The following is a 27,078-nucleotide window of genomic DNA, read 5'->3' as shown; positions in this document are numbered from 1 at the left end:
TTTTAATAATAATGTACAAAAGATCTATTAATGTGATGTGATATGATAATAAAAAAAAATAAAAATCATCTAGCAAATTTTTTATTTGTGGAAGGTCTATTAAACAAAATAAATTATAGATTCAATCTATTTTCTCTGTTCATCAATTCATAACTTTTTTTTTTTCCTCCATATATCAATTCATTCTATTTCAAATTTTAAATAGAATTTATTAAAAAAAAATTTAAATAAATATTATTTATTAATAAATATTATACTACTTATTAATCTAATTTGAATATTGATACATAAGCTCCAATAAAAAAAAATCATTGGAGATCTGTTAGCAATACGGTGAAGCAACTCATTATCTCGTCTCTCAAAAAAAAAGAAAAAAAAAATAATAATAATAAAATAAAATCCATTATCTTGACCCAGTTGAAAAATGCAAAGGTGTTATCCTTACGTAGTGGACAATTGACAACCTCCATACAGCCATAAAAAATTAAAATTTTTATATATAATATATTTTTTTTTCAGTAATCCCAAAACAGTTGGCAGAAAAAGAAAAAAAGACAAAAAGCTTTTAGAAACATAATTGTTTTTACATCCTATATCACCACTTCTCGAAAGATTTAAAACGGTGTTTTTTTTTTTTTTTTTTTTTTTTCTTTTTTTCTTTTCTTGAGTGGAACCATAAAATGCAGTCAAATATGTCCCATTTTTAATATTTAAAAAAAAAAAAAAAAAACACAAAATATGCCCCATTTTGTTATAAGCGAACTTGAACTTTTTTTAATGGTCGTAGGCCTACTGACCAATGTCCCAAATATCTTACTTTGGTCCAATTATTTATTTCTAGTTAATGGGCTCACTTAAGGCCTTCGATCTGTTTGGACACAACTAGTTTCAAGCCCAATTAAAGTACGATTCTCAAGTGTCTTTGTTACCTATAGCCCTGCGGCTGCTCTACGAAGAAATCAAACGCACGGCGGATTACTTGCTTCACTTAAAAATTACAATAACAGCATAATACTTTTGCACTTCCGAAAAGCCCCTTACTGTAAAATGTAAATTATGATGGTAATGGCGGAGAATCAGACTCTTCTCTTATTTATTTATTTTTTTGCTAAGTTCGTCAGACTTTTCTCTTATTTATATGAGCTTCAAATGGACGAGACCTAATATTTACTACTAATGCAGCGTAATTGTCAGCTTTGGGTTGAGGGGACCTGTAAAATTTGAATGTTGTTAGGTGCATTCTCATAATTCCATTATAATTTCTTCAACTGAACACTTGTTTTTTTGTAGTTGTTTTGTAATTAATGAGACATTGATGGACGAAATATGCAAAATGAGGAATATATATATCTACATCCTTGTCATCGGGAAAGCTCTGTTTGGAAACGTGTGACGTTAAAAAATGAAAGACATACAAAACTTCTTTCCAATGCCGGTACAGGTGTCATGATCTCGCATTTACTTTTTAATAATACAACGTTAATTGCAGTCAAATAATACTATTATTATATAATTGTATGTATTACGGACTGTGGACTCACATGGAACCCTCAATTTACAAGAGGACAGACTCTCATTTAAGGAACCACTAAACAAACAAGAAAAACGGAAGAGGAAATTTTAAAAGCACTAAAGAGTGGGTCTTATACGTTAGAGGTTAAGGCCTATATTTATGGTCTTTTGGCGGGACAGGCAACAATTTTTTTCAAAAAGCAAAACAAAATCAGATGGAAAAATTTGTTTTTCACAGTAAATACAGATAAAAAAGAGTGTGTGTGTTTTTTTTACAGCAAGCAGTACAAACTGTTATTTATCCCCTGAATCTGATATGGCATTGGCCTTTGGGGTTATCTTCACGTGATTCTGAGCTTGCAGTCCGACAGCTGCTTCCTCAGGTCATACATTGCTTTTTGTCACGTACCGCTAGTCCCCCCCCCCCCCCCCCCCCCCCCCTCCCACTCCCCATGCTCTACTTTCCTCTGTAAAAGTCTCAGCTCTCAGCTAATACAAGAATGGAATCGATGCAAAATCCTTTTTTAAATTAATTACTTGCTTGTCTCTGAAGGAAAAGAAAAGAAAAGCGAAAGGGGAAACAAAATACGCAACAGAAATCAGAGTGTCTATTTTCACTTCCATTTGCCATTTTCTCCAACAATGGTGAAGAGATGGCAACATATTCTTCTTCACCAGCTGTTGCTGTTTCTTTCAAAAGCTTTTGTTCTGCTTTCGCTTTGCACATCAATTGCTTCTTCTAAACCTGCAAACCCTGCACTCCCTCAAGCTTCAAGGCCGCTGAACTCCACATTGCCCTCCGATGCTCTTGCGCTTGTCGATTTCAAATCTAAAGCCGATTTGAACAACAGCCTCCCGTTCACTGCAAAAAACGCCTTGTATTTCTGCAAATGGACCGGGGTTCAATGCGCGCAATGGAAAGTGGTGCGACTCGTAGTCCAGGGTCTAGATCTTGGTGGTGTTTTTGCTCCTGATACATTGACTCGCCTTGACCAGCTCAGAGTCCTCAGTTTGCAGAACAACTCGCTTAGAGGACCCATTCCCGATCTTTCCGGACTCAAGAACCTCAAGAGCCTCTTTCTTGATCACAATGCCTTCTCGGGTTCTTTCCCACCTTCCATCTTGATGCTCCATAGGCTCCGTACTCTAGATTTGTCCTACAACAATCTCACCGGACCATTACCCACTTGGCTAACAATGAAAGAGCGGCTCAACTATCTCCATCTCGAATGGAATCACTTCAACGGATCGGTCCCTGCTCTTAACCAGTCCTCGCTCCAAGATTTCAACGTTTCGGGTAACAATCTCACCGGTGCAGTACCGGTGACGCCAACAATGCTACGCTTCGGACCATCCTCATTCACATGGAACCCGGGTCTGTGCGGCGAGATCATTCACAAAGAGTGCCGCCCAAGCGCACCGTTTTTCGGCCCAACTTCGTCGGAAGCATCAGCTCCACCGCCACCGACGGTTGCACTTGATCAGAGCGGACAGGTACGCGGCGTTGAGTTGGCTGAGCCATGTGAAAAGAAGCGCAAGAGAACGAAGGTGATTATTGGGTTTTCATGCGGGGTGTTCGTACTGATCTGTTCGCTCCTCTGCTTCGTGATGGCCCTGAAGAAACAGAGGAAGCAAAAGGGCATGTCCCCAATAATGGCGGCTGATGTCGCGGCCGCGGAACAAGCCGCAGCGGTGATGCAGATTGAGGAAGAGAAGGAGTTGGAGCAGAAGGTGAAGAAAGTGCAAGGATTGCAGGTGGCGAAGAGTGGGAACTTGGCTTTCTGTGCGGGTGAGGCACAGCTTTACTCGCTGGAGCAGCTAATGAGGGCTTCTGCGGAGTTGCTTGGGAGAGGAACCGTTGGGACCACATACAAAGCGGTGTTGGATAACCGTCTGATTGTGAGCGTGAAGAGGCTGGATGCGACCAAATTGGCGGGCACAACTTGGGAGGTATTCGAGCGCCACATGGAATCTGTGGGAGGTCTGAGGCATCCAAATCTGGTTCCGCTGAGGGCATATTTTCAGGCCAAGGAAGAGAGGCTCCTTATTTATGATTACGAGCCCAATGGCAGTCTCTTCTCTCTCATTCACGGTAAGCTTCATCTCCATCTCTGCTTTGGTTTTTCCTTTTCAGTCCTCCTTTCTTTCTTTCAGTGAGTCAGGCTTCAAAACGGAGCTCCTTGACTCGGTGTGGACTCGTCCGATACTCTACTTTTCCATGTTGCGTAATTTGCGTTGACGGTCTTAGTAGTAAAAAGTTTTAGTAAAACCAATCAGAAACAGACAAGTAATTTTTTGTTTTTAGGATAAAAAATTCATGTGGTATAACTTTTTTTAATTTTTTTTTTGGGGGTCTCATGAACGGTGATTAATTAACGAGTACGTGTGTGATTGGTAATAAAATAAGTTTCGGAGAACAGCGAGAATCTTGCTTCTGATTTTGGGGAATTGACGTAACGTGGAAAATTTGCTGAAATAGTAAAGCACTTTTTAGATTTTGCCCATATTTTGGCTTGCGAGCCCAACCAGCCTACTTACTTGCTGGATTTAAAAAAAACAAAATCTGAAAGGACCCCACCAAAAATTTTAAACCGTACGGGGAGTGTTAACCCCACGCCCACGTGTAATGTGAGCGCTCCACTGCACAATAAAGAAGGTTGGAGGGTTAGTTTCTCCAGCTCAATATTAGATTCCTTTTATTGGGTGATCAATGAATTCCTTGTGGGCCATAGAGAACGGCCTGCTTTTAATTTTGGAAAGCTGGTCCACATATGGCTAATTGACCAGCCCAGTCAACGAGCAAACTTCTGACTTCATTAGATGACAATTCAAGAAAGATAGAATGAACAATTTATAGCCATTTTGCTTTTCTTAAAAAAAAAAAAAAAGAACAATTTATAGTTAATTAAGGTGTTATGTTGAAAACAACATGTACAGGTTCAAAATCAACGGGGGCAAAGCCGCTACATTGGACGTCATGCTTGAAAATAGCAGAGGATGTTGCACAAGGACTTTCCTACATCCACCAAGCATGGAGGCTAGTCCATGGCAATCTCAAGTCCTCCAATGTCCTCCTGGGCCCCGATTTTGAGGCATGTGTTACCGACTACTGCCTCTCCGTCCTCACCAATTCGTCGTCTGAGAACGACGACCCGAACTGTGCCGTCTACAAAGCCCCCGAAACTCGGAATTCCAATCATGAAGCCACGTCGAAGTCGGATGTATACGCATTTGGGATATTGGTGCTGGAGCTTCTGACGGGGAAGCCTCCATCACAGCTACCGTATCTTGCTCCGGATGAAATGATGGAGTGGCTGAAGAAGGCGAGGGAGGAGGAGGGTGGGGAAGATAACAGGATGGAAATGCTGGTTGAGGTTGGTATAGCTTGTAGTTTAACTTCGCCTGAGCAAAGGCCCACGATGTGGCAGGTTCTGAAAATGTTACAGGAGATTAAAGAGACTGTATTAATGGAAGACAGTGAGTTGGACCCCCATGCTGGGATGTCCTAGTCTCCTACCCACACACCCTTTTCTGTCATTCATAGATAAAAGATATACATAAAACAGAATGCATTTGTAGTTTAGCTTTTGCTACTTTTTTTAAACCGAGATTGCATTTCTTCTTTACTTTTTTTTTGCCTTCTTGGTTCTATATCATCTTGAATGCAATATATATATATATTTTTTTTGGTCCTTCTCTCCTAATTAGTTATGTGACTGTGTTGCAATGTTGCAATTGAAGTGAAGGTATTTTGTTTACCGTGTTAGAAAGTATCTTTGCACCTCAAGTACTTTTCCATCCTTCTGATTGGACCTAAACATTCTTCCAGCAAGAAAGACATTTTATTTATTTTTTATTTTTTATTTTTTATTTTTTTGGGAAATCAATTATGCCTGATATGACCAGCATTTGACTGCCATCTCCAATAATCGTTATGGTGGGGTCGTGGGGGGTTATGTTAATTAAAGCTAGCAATCTTTGGTTTCAGGTATTCCAATTTCCAAGTTGCTCTTGCTCAGAACCATATTAAAAATAACAATACCTCGCAGAGATTGTAATTGGAAAAGAAGTGTATATAAATAGAATGTCAGCATTATTCATTTTCATGATTTGTTGGATCATTGGAAGGGCAATGCGGTGACAGATTAGTACCGTAATACTAATGACAAAAACAATCAAAACAAAAATAATGGGCCATCTAAAAGCCCAATGAATAAAAACAAATGCCCAGAAAGAAGAAACTGAAACCCAGTACTATTAGCGCGATCCATTTGTATCCAGAAACGGGGAGGCGGTAGTGCGGAATTTGCTAGAATCCTCCAGGTTCAGAACATTAAAATAAAAAAGGAAAAAAAAAAAAAAAAAACCAAATTAAACTAGAATTTATAAAAGAAAGAAAACACTAAACACGATAATCGAAATCTGAAGATAGCTACATCTGAAAATTTAATTTGATTGTGCAATTTTAATTTAAATGATAAAAAAGTATAAAATAAAATAAAATAAAATAAAATAAAAGGAGAAGAGAGTAGGAGGAGGAGATGAAGAGAGAAGAGAGAGGAACGAGGGATGTGAGCATGGAAGGTGGGGAGATAATGGAAACAGAGACGGCGATTGAGCAGCAGCAGCAGCCGCAGGCGGCCTCCAACTCCAACTCTAACGCCGTACGCGACTTACTCACAATGGCTCGGCAGCTTATCAACCAAGGCAAGCCTTCTCAGGCTCTTCAAGCGGTAATTTTATCATCTCTCTAATTTCCTTTCACTTCTGTTTTCCTTTTGATTATATCACTTGCTTCTTTCTTCTCAGATTATTATTTGTTTTTTAACCTGTGTTTTTGGGTTTACACGGTGATTGCGACCATCATTTGTGGTAATCTAAAATTATTACCACGACCAGTTATTCAGTCAATCGCCAATGCCAATTTGGTATTTGATGAATTTTTTTTGCGCATCAGATGCATATCACCTTTTCTTCTATTTCCTGTTTTTTTAAAAGAGTAAAATTAAGAGTTAAAAAGAGAATAATAAACTGCATATATTAACAAGGAAAACCAGAATGTGTCTACACCTTTCCCTCTTTGGGGCGGTAAAGATATGGAGGAAATCTTATCATAGAGAAATCTTTTTTATGGTGATCCAGCTTCAAGAAACATCTTGCAAGTGGTGCATTTGTTAAAAGTAACATCTTTGTGGATTGAAACAATGCTTAAGCTGTCAACATGGCTTATGGTGTGAATGTGATGTTCATAATTTTGTAGGGGTCAATAAGTATTAGCAAAATCATAGACTTGGGCTTTGGTTAACTTTATCTTCCGACTCGGAGGACACTTTCTTGGTCTGAAAAAACATTACTTATGGAGGCAATTGTTAAAAGGAAATGTTGGAAGCGCTTCCACAAGATGTCACTTGGTTTTAAGGACTTGGTACTTTCAGATCGTGGTTTTAAAGAATGCGGTGGAGAAATGAAGTGCATGTTGTGGATTCATATAGTAATTTAGGCAATATTCGTGTTTTTTCCCCCTTCTATTAACAGGTAGCGAGCAAAGAAAATTAGTCGGGCTGTTAACGGTGCTGAAGGGTGTAACTCTTCAGATTGCCTTTCACTTTTGAAGTGATGAATCTGGAGAAATTGCCTCTGGCTTTCTTTGAAAAGTTTACATGGGGTAGGTTGAGAGGGATTTTCTATTGATTCCATAATTCTTACCATATCCAGCTTCAATGACCATGTAACGAGGACTGTATGAATTCCTTGACACTTCTAGTAACAACTTCTATAATTTATCATCTATGTCTAACAGTTCCTAAGGTAAAGCTATCTAGGACAATTGTGATCATTCAGATCTGAAGTGTATTTGTTGGCACTTAGAACATAATTTCCACCTTTATTATTGTAGTTGTTGTTGTTATTATGAACTCAACTATTTATATTGGCTTTGGTGAGGGTCTTGTTTTGGGGTTCTATTAGAGTTTGCTATGGCATTATATGCATGCCTTACATAGTTGTTATGATATAAATGTGTCGTTGTATTTTGTTTCTGGATTTAGTAAATTAGTATCTGTGTCATGTACATTTGGATTGTCCAGATACACATGGAAGCGTAGAACATATCCATTTTCTTCAACGAGAGGCTAGTGCTTGGTCCTTATTACTGAACAAATTAAAATTCTAAATAATTTGGTTACTGTTACTGTTAGTATCCAAAGCTTATTTAGTTTTTGAACAGGTTGTAATGGCAATGAGAACCACAGGAGGGGATGATGCTGTATTTCAGTCCTTGCATCGTGCTCGAGAATTGTATAAGAGTAGACTGCGAGAAAATGCTGCTGTTGATCAGTTAGCTTCTTTGTTTGCTGAGTGTGCAATTGCCGAAGTTCAACCTTTAAAAACTGAACCTTCAGCGGATTATAGGGATGACTCATCACTTGTGCATGATGCTCATGTGAGCTCTATACTGGCTGAAACTGGTAGAACACAGATTGTTTTGGATGCATTTTCAGATGGGAGTAGCTTCATCTGTTTACAGTGTGGCGGACTGGTTAGCAACCATCGCAAAGAGGAGCACTATACATATTGGTGTTGCCAAGTATGATGAGGTATTGCAAAGAGTGGATATTTGTACTTTTGAAATGATATTATAGGTTTCATGGCTGCGTAACATTTTCCCTTCTAATGTTACCTGAAGAGAAGTTGTTCCTCTGAATTTAGTATCTCTCACTCTCTCTCTCTCTCTCTTGAGATTTACATTTTGCTCAATATTGTTAAACTGTTGGAATCTATTCCCTTGTATTATAAGTTTACTACAATGTTGTAATCGTTTAAAGTAAATCAAATGTTTGTTCAGAATATCTAAATGGTAAACGTTCCAGTTGTGATAGCGTAAACAATTGAGATCATTATTTATGAATGAAATTTACCCTAGTTTGGATAATTTAAATGGTGGCTTTTAGTTAAAATGTTTTTATATCCTTTAATTTATTACTATGTTTTTATTGGATTGACAAAATTGTGGTTTTCAAGCTTTATCGTTTTTTTCTATTGAGAATTCTGCAGCAAGTTATACCCTTTTAGAGGAGAAAAAAAAAAAAAAAAAACAAGGCGGACGCTTTAGTTAATATGTCAACAGTCGAGAATGCAAGCATATTACTGTGTCCTGGTATGGTAAATTGGACGAAGCTCAACGTAATGTGGATCTATATCAATAAAGGATGGTCCCAAAGAGTCCACTTCTTCCAAATCGTATTCTCCACTGTTCTTTTGTAGCTTGGGCTTCCACCATTACCCAGCCCAGCACATATTATATATACAAGAGTAAAAATACAGTCAAACAAACTGATTAAAGAATACACATTCTACCAAGAAAATAAAAAAATAAAAAATAAAAGCTTTAATTGTGATTGAATATTTTCCACTATTTCCATACAACATACATACAGGATTCAAGTAAATGTAATGTTTTACACAACAAAGTGGAAAAAAAAAAAAAAAAATCTCCCAAAGAATTTTCCTTTTTTTTTTTTTTTTTTTTTTTTTTTTTTCGTGGGTGAACTGTGATGCAACAGAATTATGCTACATAGCGGTTGATATTGTGCTTACACACAATAGACACTAAAAACAACTTTACGTCCAGAAGAAGTACGACTATAAAAGGACAACCTCTTTTAATATATATTTCTATGACTTGACAGAATGGTTTCTTCTCTTGAATCGGTGTTATTAACAGAAAATATACTGCAACACTGTATGGCACCTTCCGGAGCTACATCTCCTTCTACCAAAGTATCATCACCACCCGCACCCTCAACCCTTTTGGTGGTCTTCTTCTACGTAAATGGGTAACCATCGACACCATGAAACACAGCTCTATGTAAATGGGTAACCATCGACACCATGAAACACAGCTTTACAATATGCACCCTTGATAAAAATTTCAAGATCGTAAACCTAACCTCTCCAAAATGGATTCATTCATGACATAAGCAGATATCCTCAACGGCTACTAACAGCATGCTGCACCATTCAAATGAAAGACAAAATTGAAAGTCCATGAGCACGGTATTGCAAAGAAAATATTGGTCACCACCATCATCAATTTTGTCAACAACGTGCAAATGTGCTGCTTATTTATAAAATTTGTTACCTGGGCTTGTCTTTTTGCTTGTCCATGCCATGGTTGGGATGATGCTTATAGGCCACAGATGAAATTTGGGTAACGATATGGTGAAATATCAAACCACATCACATTTCGAGAGAGCCTGTAGTCGAGGCTTCGACCTTATGAGTGTTTCATCACTGTGTCTAATCCATTCTGACAGTCTCCATGGCTTCTGCCATTTCCATTTGAATTGCAATAGCCATTGATGATGACTCCTTTTCCATCTCCATAGCTTCCCAGATTGTCCTACAACTGCTAATTTTTTCATTGACAACTGCCCAATTGGTACCATCTGCACTCACAGCAAAACCCACTTTCTTAGTCTTAGATAAAATGGGAATAAAGATCCAAATTCTATAATGGAAGGAGCAGGAAATTAACCTTTCTCGTCTGATCTATAAATGCTGCTGATTCCCTGATTGAGCCATTAGCAATTCCTGCCGTGTATTTTAACTGCTTCTGTGCTGGCACAGATATTGGGGATAAGGGACCACTCATATCATCAGCAGAGTGTTTCAATGAATTGTGCGAGTTCCCCTGATCAAGGCCAGGCTGAAAAGCAACAAGTTGTAACAAGAACAATTGAATATTGTAATTAGTACTAACCATAATATTGATACAATATATTTTCAGTCCATGGTAAGAAAAGATTGAATGGACAACTTATGGTGGTGGCAAAACTAGTGAAAGGACCCCAAAATTCTGCATGTTACAGCCGATAATATTTTTCTTTGACAAGTATATGTAAATTCAACTGATCAATTTTGACCAACTTCCTTCCCAAATACTTACTAACAGTGAAATAATTTCATTTGTATGCTAGCCATAACGTATAGCTTCATAACACGGATATATTTGGCAGAGTATTCAATCTAGGGAGTTCTTACCGAGGCTGATGTAGCCAATGCAATTGCAACAGCTTGCTCTCTCAATTTTAGTTCCTTCTCAACCTCCTTTCTACGTGTCTCACTCTGCCGCAACAGACCTACAAGCTCTTTGAGTTGTTCTTTCATTTCCTTGAATTCTATATCCTTCTCCCACAATTGACACCTGTCAAAACGAAAATTGACGCTTCATTTTTTTGTTTTTTGTTTTTTTAAAACATAATTGACGCTTAAAATTGACAGCTGCCAAAAAGAAATAAAATGAAGGTACATATACATATTCATGTTGTCAGATAAGAATGAAGCTAGTTGCTTGATTTTCAAACTACCGTTTCAAAAAACCAAAAAAAAAAAAAAAAAAAGAAGCGTAATTTGACTGCTGGACAACTAATTTGACAGATGATAGATGCTCCGTGTTCATTTTTATAGATGATAGACAATTCTTTTGCCCCTTCACTGTCATCCTACTCAGTGATGCTCCCAATTTTCATTATATTTACCAATTTTTCCTTCAGAAAAGAAAGAAGTATTATGTGTTTTAAGGGAAAAAGTAATTGGGCAAGAATGAATTAGTAGATTTATTTGTTTTTTTAACTTGCATCCTTTGGAAGCTAGAAAAGGCAACTAGATGTGATTTCATAAGAAAAAATTAAAATGACGAGCATTTAGAATAGTAGGTCAAGTAGAGCACCTTGCATCTGCAACTGAATTAAACATATATTGAAGCAAGTTCTTGGCATCTGCCATGGAGCGTAATTGGTTCCAACGTCCACGGCTAGTGAAAGAACGATCTCGTTCTTCTGCCTCAGAAAGTTGTGACGCCATTGCAACAAGTGAGTTTGATGAAATGCTCAGCATGTTCTCAAGTGAAGATATTCTGGCCATTCTTGCGTTAGGAGACATGGAAGACACTCTGAAAGACAATACCCAGTAGTAAATCCACCAGAGAAAAGAGGTTTAATTTACTATTATTATATCTGTTTCCTTCTACCATTTTAATCAAATCCCAAATCCCACACTCTAATATATATTGCTGCATTGATAAATTGAAGTGTTGAGCCTCAAATTATACCTAGCAAAACCATTCTTTCCTCTTGGAGGACTAAGGCCCTTAGCAGCAAATTCATCCACTTGCTTTAGAATGGCTAACTCTTCTGCCAGTGCAGCTCGCCTAGAGATTTCAGAGTAATTAAGCCACAACAGTTCATTTAGGAAATTAATTAAACAAAATTAAATACATACACTTGACTTTGCTTCTCATATTCATAGCGTACTTCATGCACGTTCACCATAACTTCTAGCTCATGGTCAAGCCAGCGTTGCAAGGATTTGTCATTGCTCTGGTGATGGAATGTAAGTTAAAATAGGCTTAAAATCCAAAATGTAGCAAACATTTTTATACCAAAAAAAGGAAGAAAGTTCATACCTGTCCGTTTGTTCCATTTCCATTGGCAACAACTGGAAAATAGCGTACAATTAGAAAATTGCTATTTTACAATGGAGGCTAAGGCTCTATATTTTCTAGGGAAAAGGGTTGTTATTGAAGGAATTTTGAAAAAACTGTGGATTGCATATCCTCAGATGACCTTTTGTTGCCCCATACCTGAGTTATCGCGGGCAGAAGACTTGCGAGCTTCTAGCAATTCTTTCAGCCTCTTGGTTGCCATTGCAGCCTCTTCGGTCTTTCTTTGAAGAACCTGAAAGAGAGAATTATTTAATTTACTTCTTAAAACTTTTGCCTTTATATATATATATGAGGAAAACAGAAATAAGCTACCACATCTAGAACTATATATTATAGCCATTTTTCTACATGCCTTGAAAGTTTATAGCATTCTATTGATCCTCACACTACAAGGGGAAGTGTCCTTAATTTGGCAAAAGCATCAGGCAGCAAGACCAGACAATTTTATCCGCATAAATGTGATCTTAGCAAAGGGAAAAGATACCATATATTAATAAGCTAATGAGCCCAATGTCAGGGTGGGGCACTCGGAAGCTTATAGCCAGAAAAGTTCCCAGTACAGATTGACTTTTTCAAACACATATAGTGAGATATTTCTAAGTAATAATCAACCAAAGAAGAAATAATTACCATTTTCTGGCGCTGATTCAAAGCTTGCAGCTTATGCCTTTCATATTCATTTCTCCTGCCCTCCTTTCGTAACTATTATTTCCAATACATATACAAAAGATGGAGGGAGTATAAGATAAACCGGCGCAGATGATTCCATTAAGATGAAAAGATACTTAAAAATATAAAGCATAATCTCTGATGAGAAAATAAACAATAATAATGAAAGTGCTGAAGTGTTCAAAATAGAACTCTGAATCATGATGAAAAAAGCCAACTAATGAGGTACCAAGCCTTCATTGGTTTTAATAGTGTTAATAACTGAACAAAGAAATTTGTGTGATGCCATAACTAGTAATGAGGCTTTTGTGCTATAGGCTCGCACTACTAATCTGTCACTTCATCCAAATTAAATATCCAATGCAGCTCTCTCATCCGTGGTTTTTGGAAATATGCATTAAAAATCAGGAAAAAGAAAAATACAGAAGTATAAATGGCAGGAGCATTAGAGTCTATGAACTGGTTTTCAAACCCAAAAAATAGAAGCTAAGTGAAATACCTGCAGCACTTCCTTCTCTCGAGAAGCTTTCCATTGTCGAAATTGTTCAGCTTCTTGTTTTATCCTTTGTTGCAATTGAACCTATAAGTTCAAAGTAATTAATAATAGAAGCAGACGTAAGACAAATAATATGATGATTAATTCAAAAATTGAAGATCGAATGAATATCAACCTTCTGTGCCTTTATAGACTGGATCTCATCTTGTAGTCGCTTTGCTGCTTCATCACTTTTTTGTTTTTGCTTTAAAAGCTGAACCTGGTTCTCTTGTTTCTTCTTAAGATCCAGAATCTGGTATGAATAAATAGTATAAGGTCTAAGAATTTGGACTGCAGAAGGCTGTTTTCTTAAATCCAAGGAGAGATTACGTTCAGAAAAATGTAATCACCTGTGCCTCGAGTGTTTTTAACTTCTGGGTGTGGATATCTTGCAGCTTTCCATCTGAGCTAGCGGCAAGATTTTCAACTTCAGTCAAAAGACGGTCTCTCTCTTGCTGCTCAATTGAAAAAAGTTCACCATTTGAATCAGACTTCTTAAGAAATCAAACCCGTTGAATTCAAAATCTGAAGTTAACCTGCACAACTCTCTTCTCATCTTCTAGTTCCATGATTTTCTTTCCAAAGTGTTGTTTGAGTGCCACAGTATCAAACCCTCCAAAAAGTTTCATCTCAGACTGCATAAACAGTGAATGCAATTTGCACATTATACACAAAGAAAAAATATGACCGAAGTCCCTTTTTAATACAAAAACACAGTATATAAATACCTCTTTCTCTTCCAGACGTCTATTCAATTCATGCAACTCCTTGTCCATGGTAGTTTGCAGAAGTGTGTGCTCCCACTCTTTTGCTACTTCTTCATCAATTTCCCTACTGTCACCTGCTGAAATTGTCAATCCTTCCCTGAATAAAATGGTTCCAAGAAAAGGAAGCTTGAATCTATATAAACTACAACCAGGCTGCTGATTCACCTGGTTTGGGGTGACTGGGATTATGGATTAATGATAGTATGAAATATTATCGAAAAATATAGTTGATAAAGAAAGTAAGGTTGTGAAACGAAGTCATAAACCAGAGAAGAGTCATACCTGTTATGGTTTCTCCCATTTGATAGTCCGCTGATTCTACACTTTGCAAATCCCTCTTAAGGCCCTCACTTCTTACTGAGCAGGTAATGCTATCCTGAAATATGACATTTTAGATATATATGTGCGTTATCTAGCTAATTAATGTCTTATCCAACGTGGCAACCATTAAGAATAAGTTTGTCTACACAGTTAAATAATAAAAAAAGAGTCAAAAGCAAAATTCATAAATAAGAGTTGAGTCAAACAAAGGGTGTCTAGTGCATACTTGAGAATCTCTTTCACAATGCTCTACAGCATTGAATTTACTACGGTATTCATGAAGTTCCCGACAAAGGTCCTCATTAGCAGCTTCAAGCCAAGCAATCCTTTCCTTGAGCACCTACACAAAGAGTTACATCACTTGCATAAAACTATCCAATATAAATGAGCTATTAAGAATAAGGAACAGACAGACAATTTTTTCTGGTATTTGACAATTAAAAAGAGCTTCTTCTTCTTCCCCCCCACTCCTTTTCTGATGAATTGACCATAAAATAGAAGCAACAATAAGGAGTTACCCTCCCTTATCCCCCACCTGACACGTATATCTACGAATTATTACCTGTATTTCATCAGCCGAAGTTCCTCCTCCACGGGCACAAAGTTCAGCCTGCAGATACTCTAGTTGTTGGCGCATCTTCAGCATCTCATTGGACATGGGATCTCTATTTACCTGTTACAAATTGATAATAATAATAACAATGAATAAATAAAAATAAATCTTAAAAAACAATAATAATAAATAAAAGAAAATTTATACAGATATCTTGGTGAAGCCAAACAAACTTGTCTGGATATGGCAAAAAGAATAAGAAAAGAGATCAAATCGATATCCCGAAAACTTACAATAGGTTTATTCCGGATATTGCGTGCACGATTTGCATACTTCAAAGTGTTTAAGGTCTCCTCGGCATTGATATCAGCAGGACTGATGCAGGCTGGAATTGGGAGAAAAAGTTGAACTTGAGGAAGACATGATAAAAATTCTATTCATGCATCAACTATTGAAAAAATAGAAAATAGTGAAGAGGGGAGAGTAATTGAAAAAAACAGAAATTCTGTTCATTCCATGGAGGGGAATGGAAACAAACATATTGTACTAAAGAAACATGTTCCTAACTCGATATTGTTGCAGACCCTGTAGCAGCATGCAATGGTTGCTAAAAATATGTGAAGAACATTAACTACAAAATAAAAAAGATGCCAGAATAGCTAGAATGTTATGATTAAATGGCACTAACAACTTGGACCCCAGTAATTTCAAGACATTTTAGGAAATCTTGATCTCCTTTGTTTTCCCTATAGTTGATCCACAAAATGCGAAAAATCTGCCTGAAGTGAGACAGAAACTGTGGACGAAAGGGAATAACACATAGGGTGGTAGTATGAAAATTTGTCTCTGTTCCTATTAGAGCATAATTTTTATTTTTATTTTCGTATTTCTCGTTTTAAAGAAATATCTACTTCTTGTTATGCTTGCAGTACTAGAATATGCTACTATCCCATTATTTAACAAAAACAAAGAACAATGCTAATAAGGTTTACCTATCATAACTGTCCGGCTGTTACCACCAAGTGAGTCCTGTCGAAATTTGTAAACTTTAGTCTAAAATTTCTAACAAATAATGCATAGTCTAAAAGCAGTACTTAAAGAGTATGGTAAAAGGGAATAAAAAGTTTCATTTGACAGAAGGTATAAAATTCTAAAATTCTACAATCTAGTTTCATATGACTGAGTCATACTCAACAAACACTAAGAATTAATCACTCAACCTTAGCGATGACAAGTAACATCAAGAGATAAGAAAATAAATTTATTCTATAAGTAAATCAATCATGCTACTCAATATACTGGCAGTGTTTAAATAAATGAACCATTTTCCCAAATCTACAAAAAAGAGTCAACCACTGACAGGAAGGCCAAGGAATTGGCATGAAAACAACTCAGTAAAAGATTTCCTGCCACAGAGATCCTCTTACATCTTCCTCAACGATAAATCTTTTTAAAAAAGGACAAAATTACTACTTAAAACACTATAGGTTAGATACTTTCAGATGAATTAAACCTGCAGAAGCCGAGTAAGTTTACTGTCTCGATAAGGAACATGAACACCTTCTCTGCGCTTCTTTTCATCGCCAAGCGCACTAATAACATTACCAAGTGCAAGAAGACCTTTATTAATATGAACTCCTGTTAAAAGACAAAAAACCCAAGAATCCAATTTAAATATAATAATAATAATAAAAATAAAAAATAAAAAATAAAAAATAAAAAAAAGAAAGGAGGAAGAAAGAAAAGATCAATGTGACTGACAACCATAAAGAAAATAAGTTAAAAAGAACTTGTAGATAATTCAATCTACCTTCCTTAAAACGCAAGCCATCAGAACCAGTTCTTTTGGCTCTCTCTGACCCAGCAAGGTCTACGAGATGCAACTTAGCACACAGATACTCGTCACTCATGCTCTCAGGAGGATTGCTATCACCAGGAAATGCTGGATTGGCCTTACGCATTTGCTCTAATGTGATGGTGAAAATGGCATGTGAACGACTACACATATATGTAGAGATGAATTATGTTAAAAGTCAGAGGTAATTACTGCAGACCTATTTGCAAAAATGTGCACACACACACACATTCTATTAAGCTAGACCAGTAAGATGGAATTACATCTTGGATGTTGATACCAGTTCTATCTATTATCCCAATATATCATAGTGAAAAACCTTTTTGTTGTCTTGAGGTGTTAAAAGATAAAACTGAATTGACATCCTTAGACTAGTTACAATAAAAAGAACTGAGCATAAAAAATTATTAATCCCTTCAATAATGATTATAAGATACAAATTGGGTACTTTATTATAAACAAAAGTAAATGACGCCCAAAACCTCATTGGTTAATAGATTTTACAAGTGATTCAATCCAGGGTTTCAAAAATAATTAAACCAGGAAAGAAGCTTTAACAATAACAATTAACTTATGTGATTGACATTCGCTACTAAAAATATTTTGCTGAATGACTGATCTGGAATAAAATGAAAATCCTCCTTCAGGTTGAACTCATAATAATTATTAAAGACAAAACTAAATTAGTGGAGATTTTGTGTTCTATATGAAAAGTACGCTTTCTTTATAGTTTTATACCAAATTAAGGAATTTTCTCAAGTTCCCATGTTCAACAAGGTTAAGTCTTTTTTCCATACGTCAATGACATTTTATTAGATCTCATCTATTCTGCAAACTGATAGGACATATAACTAAAATAAAAAAGGGTGATCCATGATTTACCTTGACTGGTTGTTCATATTTGTACTCCCTGTTGCTCTACTCAATGAACCTTGTTCTAGGCAAGCAGCCATTTCTTTTAGTGTGCTAACACTAACTTCTGTAGATCCTGCTAAAGTAATCACACCATTCGATGATTCTCGAATTTGTATCGGTGGTTTCCCAGGGACTGTTACTTTCCCTACATGCCCATTTATGGCCTCTGGTTTGCTCAAAAAGGTAGGATCCAGCAAATCTCGTACTTCTTCTTTCAAAATCTTTGAATCAAAATCTTTTAGTTAGGTGATCGCTTTAGAAACAAAAAAGAACATAGATGCTGACCAAATGCTAGCTGTAAATCTATTCGCCATGCTAGATATTGTTGGTAGAAATCTATATGAAGTTACTTTTAGATAAAAGAAAGGCCATATTCAAATTGTAACTTGGTAAAATACTATAATGTCTTCTCAACTGAGGTCTGAAAATGTTGAAAACTTTAGTGGATAAAGACCAAAATAAAAATGCATATGGCATAGAAGATGAAAATTTAACAAAGAGAAATTGAAAAGAGATAAAATTATAGTATGGTTTTACAAGGGTGCTCCAAAATTGAAGTATAAGACAACAGACCTTTGTATCACATATTAGTTGGGCTGACCAATAAAGATTAAATATGATTTCATGTAATTTGCTACAATCATAATATGGAGGTTCCACCATAACTCAGAGTAACATAGAAGTAGTAACATAGAAGTCAATTACTTTAGAGGTACTCCAAAAAGAAATTGAAAAGAGATAAAATTGTAGTATGGCTTTACAGGGGTGCTCCAAAATCTGAGTTTAAGACAACAGACCTTCTTATCTCATATTAGTTGGTCTGACCAATAAAAATTATATATGTTCAGATTTTCATGTGATTTGCTACAGTCGTAATATAGGGGTTCCATCATAACTCAAAGTAACATAGAAGTCCATTAACCTTTTTTTTTTTTTTTTTTTTTTTTTCATAATCTAAGGTCATGATTCATGGCCGGTATTTATCCAGTGTATATATGAATGGTATCAATCCATTATGAACTTTATACTTAAAGGGGAATTTAATAAAAGATAACCTAATAAGGAATGAAACAGTTTAACAAACCTCAATAAAGGAAACGTGCAATTGGAATTCGGTTTGATGCTTCATAGTTTCAATCTTGCTGAATAAAACATTCATGACTTGAGGGATTAATCCAGTTTGGAAACCATCTTTGAAGCCAGTACCCATGGTATATGTTTTCCCAGATCCCGTCTGCAAGAAGATTGAAAATAATTATTGCAATGGACTTTGAAACTGCAAAACATACGGCCTTTGGTCTGATTGATCAATATGCCATTGGAATATAATTTACCTGACCATAAGCAAGGACAGTAGCGTTATATCCTTGGAACAAACCGTCTACTAGTGGAGCAATACATTCTTCAAACATTGCAGATGAAGCGGAACCAGTGCTTCCATAGACATGATCGAAAGTAAATGAATGCGTGCCAATTTGTACCTGCATTATTTTGTATACTTTCCACCATCAATTAGGTATCTCAAGAAACTTTAAATTTGGACTGTTTGAAATTATAAATGCATGATTTACAAAACAGAAGTTTTGCATGGAGAATACAATCCAAAATTAGCCATGCCATTGCCTTTTGTCCGAACCATTAAGGTTCAGGATAGAAATTTTCTACTGCTATTTTCGTCTGACTAGTTTTCAACTTTTTTTGTAATTACAAAACTATATTTAGTTCATGATACTTTCGCTGAAAAGAAATAGCGTGCCAACCTATACTACCAAAAGAGGGAAATTATTATAAAACAGAAATGACAGAAGTAGCAAGCAAGTCGTAATCCAGATAGCACCAAAAAAACCAAACGAGTGGCTTTCACAATTAACAATAATTAAAAATCTTCGCCGTAAATTCACCGAAGAATTTAGACCGTGTTTAAGGAAGTGTGTTTTACTTGTTCATTCTTAGAGACGAGAGACTTTCTCGAATTGGAAATATAACAGGAAATTTAGTGGTCAGCTAAATACCTGTAAATTCCATCGAAATTCATGTTTTTCACCCCTAAAATTTAATCCAATTATAGAACTAATCTATTTATAGAAATTTTTGGTGAAGAAAATTGACTTCGGATCCAAAATCAGATTCGGAAGCAAAAAAATGCTCCTATATCCCATCCAAAAAGGAAAAAAAAATAATTCTGAAAAAAAAATAAAAAAGCGCTTATTCCTTAACAAGAAGTAAGCGTGGCATTTGGATTTCGGATCTAGATCTTCCGAGATCATTAATAAGTTTTTTCTTTTTCTTTTTTCATTGAAAAACAGAAAAAAAAAAATAATGAAGTGAAAGAATCAGACGTTGACAAGCAAGAGTAGGAAGCAATATGAGTTAAAGAACATCAGAATTGAGGGAAAAAGAAGTAAGGCATTATTGAGTGGGAGAGTGAACCTGAGGCTTCCCAGGGACGACAGTGACGCAGTCTTTACAGCCTTGAAGCTTCTCGTCTCCGATGAGAGGCCGGATGTGAACCGCAACTTTCACACAACAATCTTCCCCTGCTTCCATAGCAAGCGGCGGCAGCAGCAGCAGTGGCTAGAGAGCGAAACAACGGAAAATTCCAGATTTAAAGAGAGAGAATCACGGTGAAGCGGAATGTATGTTGTTGACTTGAACGATCAATTTTTTGGGAAAACCGTTCTCATTGTCTGAGAACTTTGGGGGAAGATTTCGGACAGGAAAGTGATACGGCAACTACAGGAGCAAGAAAGAAATAAGCTGTATCTGTATGGGAGTTTCAGACAATATTGTTAGAGAGAGAAAGTAAAAATAGTTTTTTTTTTTTTTTTTTTTTGAGATTTGAGAGAGAGAGAGAGAGAGAGAGAGAGAGAAAGAAAGAAAGAAAGAGAGAAAGAGATAGAAAGTGAAGGGTAGTTGAGGAATTGGCATCTTAAGGTTGTGTGAGGGGATAGAAGTAGCGGGTAACTGCAGGGACAACAACCACTATCATTTTCCTTGCGCTTCACTGCACACCAGCCCAGACGGTTGTGTTTCTGAACCTTTTATCACACTCTTTCCCAATTTGTCCCTCCTTTCACAACGGTCTCTTACCGTCCCAGTGCCTCCGTTATTACCATCCTACCCCTCTCAACCAAATTTCTTTTCAATTCTTTTCCTTTTTTTTGGTTGTTTTCCTAATTTCGTTCCACGTATAATAAAGGTGGAAGCTACGATAGTCTACTATACCCTTTTAATTCCTATTTGCCGGAATGTGGTAGAAAAAGCGCTGGGCACAAACAGCACCCCAGACCACGTGATGTGGAATCCCATTCAATAATACAATTACGTAGAAGAATTCATCACGAGGACACTGTCCTTGCCACCAATTCTATAATTAATTACGTGTATTATGCCTATTAAAATAGACCATGCGCTACTCACGCCAACCCAATTAACGTCAACTCCCCAAATTTCTTCTTTTTTTTTTTTTTTTTTGGTTTAAGTCTTTTTAAGCAAATAAGTAGACAATTCTAAAATCTTCATTTGCAAAAATTGTGTTACATAGTCGTTTTCCCAGTAAAATATGTTTTTGTCTGAACTGCACTTTATAAATATTATTTTTATTCGATAGTACTAAAGTTGTAATTAATAGCTTTTTGTGAAAATAATTAGAATGCTTTTAATTTAATGAAATTTAATAAATTATTATTATTATTATTAAATTTTTGTGGAAAGGGCAAATAGAGGGCTGGGGAGGGTGGGTCGGCGAGAAGAAATGGAGAGCGCGTCGTAAAAGGAAAGTGACAGCGAGCGGGGTATTAGACATGGGTGAAGGAGTAAAGTGAGAGGACGGAAAGACAGACCCACACACAATTAGACACAGCCAGCTGGTGGTCTCCCACATCACATGGCCTTTTAGTGTTTAATACCCAGTGGACCCCACTATCACTCAGTCAGACTCCGATGGTCCCACGTTGTACAGAATTTGTGGCACTTAATAAATTATCGGCTCTTCGCAGTTTTGATCTTTTTATGCTCAGCTGCGACTTTTCTCAGTCCTGCTTGCGAGACCAGCTCACTTATTTTTTTAACCAGCTCATTTTGTTAATAAACTACCTTCCTTTTCTTTTATTTTTCTGTTTTTTGTGGGCTTGTCAACTTTCTCCTCCAAGATTTAATTTCTTTTTATTTATTTAAATACATTTTTCCTCCCTTTTGTTTAGTGCACTTTCTGGTTTCACTGAAATCATATAACACTCTATTTATATACATGCATGACTTAACTAGCACTGTTCTATAGCAGAACACATTTGACAGCCCGACCGTCTTAATATGATTCGGGCATAATAGTGACGGTGGTTGTTTTGTTAGATTTTTCTGAGATATTTAAAAAAAAAAAAATGTTAAGAAGTAGATAGCAAAGATCATCAATGGCATAAAAAAGTGGGGTCTGAAGCAGTTTATTAGTAGTCTCCTAGTCAACATAATTGAATTCTTCATTTTAGGCTTCAATCAGCTTGGTCCAGAGAGAAGAAAGTTAATCGAGTTTTACCTAAAATGGTCTGAATAATTAAATGCACATGAATAATATTAATTTACATAGTTGGTCAGTAGATTATCTTCCATTCCTAAGATCTAAAATTCTATCGTCTCATCGATATTGCGTAACCTTTTTAGTGGGCCCTAACTAGGATGTAACGTCATATTTCCAGTCCTGTTAATGTAACATAACCAGCATAGATTACCACCATAAAAGCACTTTTGCAAATATCAGAACCAGTATATACGTGTTGAATGAATAGGCTTTAGCCTGCAAATGTAGAGAGGTATGCTCTCCCTATCTCACAGTCCCACACACATGGACTTTCATAAGGTGAGAATTGAGAATTGAAATGGTAAATTTCGGTGGTGACTGAAAAAACAAAAAGAAAAATCCTCTTCTTTTTAAAAAAAAAAAAAGAAAAAATTTTTGTGGTGGACTGCAAGTTAAGCAAGCTACTTAGCACACCAATGCTTTGAGCAACTTCTCAGACTCCTTCATTCAGAAGGAATGACAGAGAGCTACTAGAAATTGGCCTCACCCCAAGTTTCCTTCTCCCAACCTAACTCCCCCTTCATTGGATTTTCTAATTTCGATTCCGACCGTTAGCTCGGATGCAGACCAAACAACCATAACGATGACCCACTTTTTAAATATTCTTGGATTAGTTTGTTGTGGCAATTTAGTTTTGATAATCAATGATAGTTATATTGATTTTTATGTTTAAACAGATGTTTGCCGACTTTAAAAAGGACCTAATTAACTTCATTTGTTGGATATGAGGTTTAAATTAACTTTATGTGTTGTTGAAACAAATGATCACTTTTTTGACTGCAAAAGTTAATATTAATCTATATTTTATTTTTTCCGCATCAAAATTTTACCTGCCAAGATGATGAAATGGCTTTTTATTTTGATGTGTTACCTCCAACCTATCCAGGTTTATTTTATTATTTTTTCATTTCACATCTATATGAACATGTCCATCAGAAGTTTGAACAAATTAGAAGCAATTCCAGTCTCATCTTTTTTCACGAGTCAATTTGTTGCTGCGTTTCACCTTGCTGTTACTTTTTTACATTCTTTTTTACACTATTTTTTTTTATATTATATATTACAACAAATATAATATCATAATACACTGAAACAAAAGCAATTAGCTTTCGGCCAATTAAATACCTGCTTATCAGCTTGTGTATGTCTGTATCCCAACACAGCGTTCTCATCAAACCACGAGGACAACCACATGATTGGAGAAAATAAAGTCCATTCCTTTTTTAACAGCAGTAGCTTTTTCCATATAAACAAGTTTCAGCTACTTGTGGTGCCACTGGTGCTTTTCTTTAAGTTATTCTTGATCCTCTCACCCCCCAACTCTACTTTTTTATTTTTTTTGGGGTGGGGGAGGTTTGGATTTTGCTTTCTAGTCATGTGGAGCTTAGCATCACATGCTCTCACCTCCTTTACATCAAAACATTATTCCCAAAACATCCTTTTAATCGTTCTGTTCCCCTTTGTTGGATCATTCTCACAAGCAATCCTCTCTCATGTACAAGAATCATTAACATTATAATTAAAACTAATTTTGGACTATCTTACGGTCCAATCCCGCGCCCAGTTTAATATAGTCAGTGCACTCATTTGTATTAAGTACTTTTTTTTAACACATTAAAATTATGGTTTCATAGAAGAGAAAATGATTCCCCAATTGCATAATAATGAAAGTTGACCTCTCGTCCACTCAAAGTGAATACGCAATCTAATTGTGGTTCTTGAAGAGTTTTGCTTCTTCTTTTTTTATTTTTATTTTTTGGTTATGTTCCATCACATTCTTTATTGGATAAAATCTGCAATGTCTTAAAAGCTCCATTGCTCTCTCTTATTCCTGGGTCTAAGCTCTTATAAAAAAGCATTGGATGAGTGGAGACACAACATGTGCAATGGTGCAGTAGTTTCATCATGAGCATGCATCAAAATGTGGGTTTTGGTACTAGACCTCTGTCTTTAGGTGGGTTTTGGGATAATGAGTGGAAGTGGGGTTTGGTTCCTCTACTTCTTCCCCTCCACTCCTCTCCATTTGATGCCCAGTCTGCTTATGATTGGTCATTTCTTTTTCTCTTTTTCTATTTTAACTTTTTAATTAGATAGAGTCAGAAAGAGTTGCACCGCACCACTAATCCAAATGTGTTGTTGTCCAAATCTCACTCTACTTTCCAAGGTCCAAGGACAAAATCGGTGCAGTTTTTAACACTGTGACCGGAGTTGAAAGAAAGTGAGTTGCGGATGAGATTTTTTTTTATTAAAAAAAGAAAAGAAAAAAAAGACCCACCTGTGCTAGTTAGCATGGAAAAACTAGTGGAGAACATTATTTTGTCAAGTATTTCTCAAAAGGTATTTTGCATACGCATTGGATGAAGACTATGTCTGTGTGGGTAGCCATTGCCCAGCCATTTCACCCACCGTGTCCAGAGCCGTTGGCACAGAATTGATCCTTTCAGTCAGGCTTGGTTGGATATTTTATGTCCCACCAAAAACATGGTATCGACATTTTTGTCTCAATTTGTCCATTTTCAAAAAAAATGTTGTATATCTGTTGATTAACATTATTTCAATAAAACATACAACTAAATTCCTAACTTCAATTTATTTTTAAACCTGTGACTTATTTATTTGTTGATGTTGGAATAATTATCCATTAACACATATTTACTATTGAAATTTTTTTGTTTGTTAGACTTCATTATTGGAACAATGAGACCGGTTAACTAACTTTTCTGTATTAAAATGAATTTCATAAAAATATAATAATAGTGATGCATTGAAAGTTTGTGACACAAACACCGTAAAAAATAAATAAATTAAAGAGTACAAATATTAAAAATAAAATATTCAATTGAATTATGGGCCTAACACCCAGTAAAACGTGGGTCTTTGACTTGATGGGCTTGGCTAATGGTTTTTTTTCATGGTTGTCTTCCATCGGACCATTGGCCGGTCCATTATCTTCTCGGTTAAGGGTCCAGTTAAATAAACAAAAGCTTCATAGGAAAATTAAAGGGGAATTTGGTCCAATGTTCCTTTTAAAAGGGCTATGATGATATATACCGCTTCATCGGTTAACTTTTCTTTTTCTTTGCCCTTTAATATTTATTACATCCTTAAAAAAATTTTAAAAGACTTGTATGTCTTTTATTTTAAATTTAATATAAGAAAACCTTTTGTGGCTCCTACGATTTGGTTTCTGGGTTCTCATAAAAAATCAATGCTGAAATTAGAAAGATGACCAAATCTAAAGACAACAAGTTTGAGTTCGAAGAAAGCAATGCTCAGATCTTCACGCTAATGCTCGACGATGCCCATCTTCAATCCTGCCTCTATTTCTACTTCTTCAGAAATACTTGAATGGTGGATCAAAAGAATCTAGATCTTTAGCAAATTGTGGTTTTGTTCCGGTTCTACTAGAATTTGTGGTTGTTTTTAAGTTTCTAACGTTGCTCGCCAAAGTTTCTTTCGAAAAATCAGCGTCAAGGAGGCCGGAGAAGCGTGAATAGAATCACCAAAAATTTTGAAAACGTTATCAAATTGGCAAAAAAATTTGATTACTGTACGACCTTCGGTAATTACCGATGAAACCTACTGTAATCAATTTGTCCTTGCTAGAAATATTACCATAGGTTTCATTGGTAATTACCGAAACCCCTGTGGTAATCACATTTTACTAATTTTTTTGCCTTCACAAGTCCTCTAATGTGTGTTAAATGCAACAACATGCAAAATATACATTATTCAATGATCCTAAAGAGAAAAAATTTCAAAAGTTCAGAAAAAGTTCTTAAATTGCCTAAAAATTTATTACCGTAGGGTCTTCGGTAATTACCGATGCAACCTACGGTAATCAATTTGTCCTTGCTGAAAAATTTACCATAGGTTTCATCGGTAATTATTGAAACCCCTGTGGTAATCACATTTTACCAATTTTTTAGGGCCCATAAGTCCCCTAATGTGTGTTAAATGCAACAACATGCAAAATATATTTTCTTCAATGATCCTCAAGAGAAAAAATCCCAAAAGTTCTGAAAAAGTACTCAAATGGGCACAAAAATTTGATTACCGTAGGGCCTTCGGTAATTATCGATGAAACCTACAACAATCAATTTGTAGTTGCTGGAAAAATTACCGTAGATTTCATTGGTAATTACCGAAACCCCTATGGTTATCACATTTTACCAATTTTTTGGCCCCCACAAGTCCCCTAATGTGTGTTAAATGCAACAACATACAAAATATACATTCTTTAATGATACTAAGGAGAAAAAATCCAAAAAATTCTGAAAAAGTTCTCAAATTGCCAAAAAAAATTTATTACCATATGGCCTTCGGTAATTACCGATGCAACCTACGGTAATCAATTTGTCCTTGCTGGAAAAATTACTGTAGGTTTCATCTGTAATTACCGAAACCCCTGTGGTAATCACATTTGACCAATTTTTTGGTGCCCACAAGTCTCCTAATGTGTGTTAAATGCAACAACATGCAAAATATACTTTCTTCAATGATCCTCAAGAGAAAGAACCTCAAAATTTCTGAAAAAGTTCTTAAATGGGCACAAAAATTTGATTACCGTAGGGCTTTTGGAAATTACCGATGAAACCTACGATAATCAATTTGTAGTTATTGAAAAAATTACCGTAGATTTCATCGGTATTTACCGAAACTCCTATGGTTATCACATTTTAACAATTTTTTGGCCCCCACAAGTCCCCTAATGTGTGTTAAATTCAAAAACATGCAAAATATACTTTCTTCAAAGATCTTAAGGAGAAAAAATCCCAAAAGTTCTGAAAAAGTTCTCAAATTAGAACAAAAATTTGATTATCGTAGGGCATTCGGTAATTACCGATGAAACCTACAGTGATCAATTTGTCCTT

General features: G+C 36.0%; 3 protein-coding genes across 4 annotated transcripts; 2 read left to right on the top strand and 1 right to left on the bottom strand.

Moving 5' to 3' along the window:
- Positions 1–1,944: 1,944 nt before the first annotated feature.
- Positions 1,945–5,200, top strand: LOC107419971 (probable inactive receptor kinase At5g67200). The gene is made up of 2 exons (XM_016028816.4): positions 1,945–3,604; positions 4,450–5,200. The coding sequence occupies exons 1-2, from the start codon at positions 2,155–2,157 to the stop codon at positions 5,019–5,021; spliced, it is 2,022 nt and encodes a 673-aa protein (XP_015884302.3). The 5' UTR covers positions 1,945–2,154; the 3' UTR covers positions 5,022–5,200.
- A 685-nt stretch (positions 5,201–5,885) lies between these two features.
- LOC107419974 (uncharacterized) lies at positions 5,886–8,449 on the top strand. The gene is made up of 2 exons (XM_016028819.4): positions 5,886–6,245; positions 7,739–8,449. The coding sequence occupies exons 1-2, from the start codon at positions 6,054–6,056 to the stop codon at positions 8,102–8,104; spliced, it is 558 nt and encodes a 185-aa protein (XP_015884305.1). The 5' UTR covers positions 5,886–6,053; the 3' UTR covers positions 8,105–8,449.
- A 435-nt stretch (positions 8,450–8,884) lies between these two features.
- On the bottom strand, positions 8,885–20,812 carry LOC107419991 (kinesin-like protein KIN-4A). Of its 2 annotated transcripts, none has more exons than XM_016028842.4 (26): positions 20,062–20,812; positions 18,966–19,112; positions 18,716–18,865; positions 17,599–17,852; positions 16,672–16,859; positions 16,375–16,499; positions 15,854–15,890; positions 15,155–15,246; positions 14,871–14,981; positions 14,535–14,648; positions 14,270–14,363; positions 13,949–14,064; positions 13,757–13,855; positions 13,571–13,675; positions 13,357–13,473; positions 13,185–13,265; positions 12,647–12,718; positions 12,155–12,248; positions 11,978–12,009; positions 11,794–11,891; positions 11,624–11,722; positions 11,243–11,464; positions 10,555–10,717; positions 10,049–10,219; positions 9,653–9,959; positions 8,885–9,522 (listed from the first exon to the last, which is right to left on the bottom strand). In XM_016028842.4, exons 1-25 carry the CDS (start codon positions 20,176–20,178, stop codon positions 9,741–9,743), a joined length of 3,117 nt encoding a protein of 1,038 aa, XP_015884328.3. In that variant the 5' UTR covers positions 20,179–20,812; the 3' UTR covers positions 8,885–9,522; positions 9,653–9,740. The 2 variants fall into 2 exon arrangements, with proteins under 2 accessions (XP_015884328.3, XP_015884329.3); XM_016028843.4 differs by having other exon boundaries at positions 13,949–14,061; positions 20,062–20,811.
- Between the last annotated feature and the right edge of the window lie 6,266 nt (positions 20,813–27,078).

Source organism: Ziziphus jujuba, chromosome 5 (assembly GCF_031755915.1).
Source record: "Ziziphus jujuba cultivar Dongzao chromosome 5, ASM3175591v1".
Lineage (NCBI taxonomy): Eukaryota > Viridiplantae > Streptophyta > Magnoliopsida > Rosales > Rhamnaceae > Ziziphus > Ziziphus jujuba.
Note: the sequence above shows the minus strand (reverse complement) of the source record. Positions and strands in the feature narration are given on the sequence as shown.

Bases quoted from the DNA above. Each gene is read 5' to 3' on its own strand.
- LOC107419971 (XM_016028816.4), top strand. From the start codon at position 2,155: ATGGTGAAGAGATGGCAACATATTCTTCTTCACCAGCTGTTGCTGTTT. The intron at 3,605-4,449 runs GTAAGCTTCATC...CAACATGTACAG, and splicing joins TCTCTTCTCTCTCATTCACG to GTTCAAAATCAACGGGGGCA.
- LOC107419974 (XM_016028819.4), top strand. From the start codon at position 6,054: ATGAAGAGAGAAGAGAGAGGAACGAGGGATGTGAGCATGGAAGGTGGG. The intron at 6,246-7,738 runs GTAATTTTATCA...GTTTTTGAACAG, and splicing joins CTTCTCAGGCTCTTCAAGCG to GTTGTAATGGCAATGAGAAC.
- LOC107419991 (XM_016028842.4), bottom strand. From the start codon at position 20,178: ATGGAAGCAGGGGAAGATTGTTGTGTGAAAGTTGCGGTTCACATCCGG. The intron at 15,891-16,374 runs GTTTAATTCATC...AAATTTCGACAG, and splicing joins AACTTACTCGGCTTCTGCAG to GACTCACTTGGTGGTAACAG. The intron at 11,723-11,793 runs GTATGTATTTAA...TGAAATCTCTAG, and splicing joins TATGAGAAGCAAAGTCAAGT to GCGAGCTGCACTGGCAGAAG.